The sequence below is a fragment of the Pteropus vampyrus genome, unplaced genomic scaffold (genome assembly GCF_000151845.1).
Source record: "Pteropus vampyrus isolate Shadow unplaced genomic scaffold, Pvam_2.0 Scaffold142, whole genome shotgun sequence".
Lineage (NCBI taxonomy): Eukaryota > Metazoa > Chordata > Mammalia > Chiroptera > Pteropodidae > Pteropus > Pteropus vampyrus.
Genome location: NW_011888923.1, coordinates 2,366,067 through 2,370,299, shown reverse-complemented (window position 1 = coordinate 2,370,299; position 4,233 = coordinate 2,366,067). Strand labels below are relative to the sequence as shown.

Below are 4,233 nucleotides of genomic sequence, written 5' to 3'. Positions count from 1 at the left end.
GCCCCCTCCCTCAACACGCGGGCTGGGAGGGGCTGGCCGGCCTGCGGCTCCGCGAACAGAACAAACGGGACATGCCTGTCCCTCCACGGGAGGCCTGCAGGTGGCGCCCCTGTGGGAGGAGGGGTCTGCCCTGCAAGCTCTTGAGCGACTACAGCCAAAAGCCAACCCCGGCCGCCCCTCCCCACGGCCACCCCTGACACCGGGCACGGTGGGGAAGTGAGAGCAGAGATTGTCAAGGAAAGAGAAAAGAACAGACTCAAAACTAAAGCAAGTGACCAGCTCGCCAGCCAGGTCCCAGCATGATGGCAGGAGCCCTGGCTGTGAGCAGAGCCCCTGACAGGGACCGTGTCCAGCCCCAACTGACCTCGAGCTGGGTCAGGGAGCAGACGCTGGCACGCAGCCTCGGTGAGGCTCGGCCACAGGTCGTACATCCACCTCTTTCCTCAGATGCCCCATGACTCAGTGGGCCCGGCCCCCCCAGATTCTCTCAGAGGCTGCAGATGGGCTTGCTATTCTCGCAAGCCTTACATTAAAGAGTAAAGCCCATCGCGAGCTGCCCTGTGAGACCTAGAAGGGCCACCCCCAGGCCAGGGTCGGCCAGGCCCAGTGCTGAGGGCCTTTGAACCCTGAGGAGACCCAGGCGTCGAAGGAAGGGTCGACTGAACACCTTTGGACTTGAACTCAAAAGGCAAGGACCGAATTTGATTTGACTTAAATTACTTTGGATATTGAGTTTCCAACGTCTGAAACTCTGGCCTTTCCCCAGCAAGGGGACTGAAGCTGAGTCTTCAGTTTCTCCCTGGAGATTCAGAAATGGGAGGGTGGTCGTGCTCACGTTTGAAGCCCCCCTTGGCGGGCATCACACTAGAGCTGCTCAGTGGGACCTCGCTGGACATGACCACATACAACTGGGACAGAGAGGGCTCTGTGGCCTGGAACTGGCACTCGAGAGCCAGGGGCGGACGGCGGACGGCAGCGCGCAGACAGTGGTTAGGAGGGTAACTCCCTGCCCTGCCCAGCCTCCTCCCGGACCTGACCCCCGGCCTCCCTCCACCCGACCCAGCCCGCCCCTTGGAAGTCAGGGCGAATGCTCCGATAGAAGGTTCCAGGGCACACGCCAGACAGGCACAGCCCTGGCCCCCCTCTCCTCTTCCTCCTGGGAAGTATTACAGGGTCAATTTAGATTTCAGCCAAAAACGGAAGTTTTTCTGGTCTCGATTACTGCTCTGCCAACCCAGGAAACAGAAGCTGGTCACAGCTCCACTCCCCAAACCCAAGGGACCCTCAGAATCCCCTGCAGAGCTTTCTTAAAAACCAGGGCTCCCAGAACCCCCCAAACCAACTGGCAACAGGATCTCCGGAGAGGAGCCCAAGAACGGGCTTTTATCCAGAGCTGCCCGGTCACGGGACGTGAGGGCAAAGCCCTGCTCTCACGCTCTCGTCCTCTCGTGTGTGGTAGTGACAGTCGGGTCTGGGAGACGAGCGAGCCTGCAGGGGCCAGGAGGGGTGGGCGCTGCTTTCTCTCCGATGACCCTGGCCCCGCTCGGAGCCCGGGGAAGCAAGCGCACAGAGCACTCACCAGCACGCTGGTCACCCGGTGGCCGAGCTCCGCTCCGGACTCCCGCAGACGCACGGTCCTCATCCGCTCCAGCTTGCGCCTGCGGGTGGCATCCGCTTCACGGCCAGCACCCTGGGGCCCCCTGCTCCCCGGCGACTGCATGGGAGTGAAGAGCATGGCGGCCAGCTCGCTGTCCACGTCGGCCAGCTTCTGCGCCTGGACCACGTTTTTCCCTGCTGGGAGGGTAAGGTGTAGAGATCTGTTCTGTGAGCAGACACCACGACCAGCCTCCCAGAGCCTCCCGGGCCGTGGGGGCTCAGAGCGAGTCCCACTTCTGCACGTCTCAGTGTAGTGTGAGAAAGTGCGATCACGTGACTGGTCTCACAGCGCCCTCTCACCAGCTCTTCACAAAAGGAATTCCGACCTTGGTCTTAGACCGCATTTACTAGTACACCGCTCGGTGCTTTTCGAGAGGAAGGTCAGTGCTCCAGAAGCTCAGCTCCAGGATGCTCAGGGCCCAGAGACACCCTCCCCCAGGACTGGCAGTCCTGCTCACGTGCAGCCGCTCCAGGAGTGCCACGCTCAGCTGTCAGGCACACTGTCCTGTCAGGTCCTCAATCCCACCCTGGGTCAGGGAGTCATGAGCCCCAAGCTCGGACCGGGCAGGAATCAGGCTCTGACGGGCTGTGCCTCCGGGTCAGGTGCAGCTCACACCAGGCTTGGCTCCCGAGCTCATGCCCTCCGTTCCGTGCCTGCTGCCTCTGGGTGTCCCGGCCCCCCCAGGCTCCCTCTTCTTTGAGGGGCTCTACTTGAACCTGGACACACACGAAAGCCGTGCAGCAGACGAGCTGAAACGGGCCAGCCGGGCACAAGACCTGAGTTTCCTTCTTCAGTCAGTGGCCGTGCCAGCGACGAAGCCACGCGGGGAACGTGCCACATCACAAACTGACGACGTGACTCCCGAAGAAGCACGCAGCCCCACAGAGGCAGGCAGCGGAGGAGGAGCACCCCAACTTAGCACCGGAGCCCTTCCTGATTCTCAGGCACCACTAGAACCCCAGAAACCAGCGCCAGCCTGAATTCTGCTGGCCTGGTCCGCATGCCGTCATTACGCACATCTCCGGCTCCCCACGGGGTGCCCCCCCCACGCCCGCCCCTTCTTCCATCGCAAGTAAATAGATGCTATCCCCAGGTCCCTCATCACCTCTCCGTTGTAAAGCCACTTAGCTGCTTTTCCAATGCCACAGGTTGGTGTAGACACCTTAAGTGGTCACCCCCAAAAGAGCATTTCTTGTGTCTCTGGGGCACAGGTGTGCAGGGTGGGAGGTCCAGCATGGATCAGGTTTGGGTACCGAGGTGCATGGTCCCTAGGGACCAGGACAGGAGACCAGGGGTTCATTGACAAGACCGCATGTTCAGATGCATCACCCACCCAATGCCTCCGCCAGTTCCAAAGAAACCAGACGCGCAGCTCCAGAGAGACTGGGCGGGCCGCAGTGCTGGGCCAGGAAGCACCAGGACCCTTTTCAGAACCGCACGACCTCCTGAGTGCACACCTGGCCCGGGGTGGGAGTGGGGGACACGGCCTTCTGACGGAGCGCCTGTCCTCTGGCTTTGTCTGAACAGGGACCCGAGGACTGGCGGCTCCAGGGGCCCTCGACTTCCTCAGCAAACCTCACTGGTCACCGCTCACGCACCGCCTGGCAGACTCTGACCCGCTGGGCCACGGGCTCCAAAGACACTCTCGGCCTCTGTCCCTGTGGTGGGGGCTCCTCCACCCACCCTCTGAGGGGCCAAAGCCATCAGCTGGGGACAGAGAGGCACTGGCCCCAAAGCAGGAAATCCAGTTCAAGGTCACGTTCAAGTCCCCTTAACCACACAACTGGCTAAGTCACCTGACCTCTCTTGGCCTGTTTCTTGAATGTTAAAATGATGAAGCTGACCCTAAACAGACTCTCAGCCTGCCTGGGTCACAATCACAGACCCCTCTGAGCCTCTGTCCCTGGCGAAAGTACGAGGACCCACAAAGTTCGGGCTGGAGTTTCAGGGGACTCCTGGGACCCTAGAGCCCATATGAGTTGGAAAAGTCCCCCCAGTTCCAACCAGCCACAGCCCTGGGACTCCCTCCGGGAGCCCGGGTTCAAGGCCATCAAAGTCAGAGGAAGCCGTGCAGGATTCGCGCAGACAGGCCACAATGAGTGGGAGACACTTAAAGGGCCCACCCCGCTTTCCATCCCGATGGCAAGTATTTTACAGTCAGGTCTGTGCATCACCTTAAGGGGAGGAAAAAACTTCCCTGCCGTGATAACTGTTTCACTGAGCCCAGGTCTCTACTTCCCAAGCTTCACAATTAGTTTATTCCTCTTCCTCCCAACACGGGGCGTTTCAAACAAGTTTATAAAAATCAGTCAATGTTCAAGTTGACTTCTTCATTTCCTTTAACCAAAAACAAACTCCACTCATAGAATCACATCTCTACGAACAGCACAGGCGGCTTCCACGAGCCCGGTCTAGAGTACTGTGTTTGAGGCTCACCGGTCCTCCAACGCAGGACACTACGCTGGAGAGTGGTGGCCAGCGCTCTGCCCCCAGGCCCAGAGGGGCCTGGACACCACCACCATGCCCGTGTGTTCACGTGTGCACACACACAGCCTCCCCCTCGGTGCACACGCGCG

At 60.4% G+C, this 4,233-nt stretch overlaps 1 protein-coding gene across 1 annotated transcript in view; it reads right to left on the bottom strand.

Moving 5' to 3' along the window:
• NPHP4 (nephrocystin 4) overlaps window positions 1–4,233 on the bottom strand; it is a 183,633-nt gene that overhangs the window by 91,576 nt on the left and 87,824 nt on the right. The window contains exon 20 of the mRNA XM_023535625.1: window positions 1,580–1,889. Coding sequence (XP_023391393.1) covers window positions 1,580–1,889 — 310 coding nt within the window. The remainder of the gene's footprint in view (window positions 1–1,579; window positions 1,890–4,233) is intronic.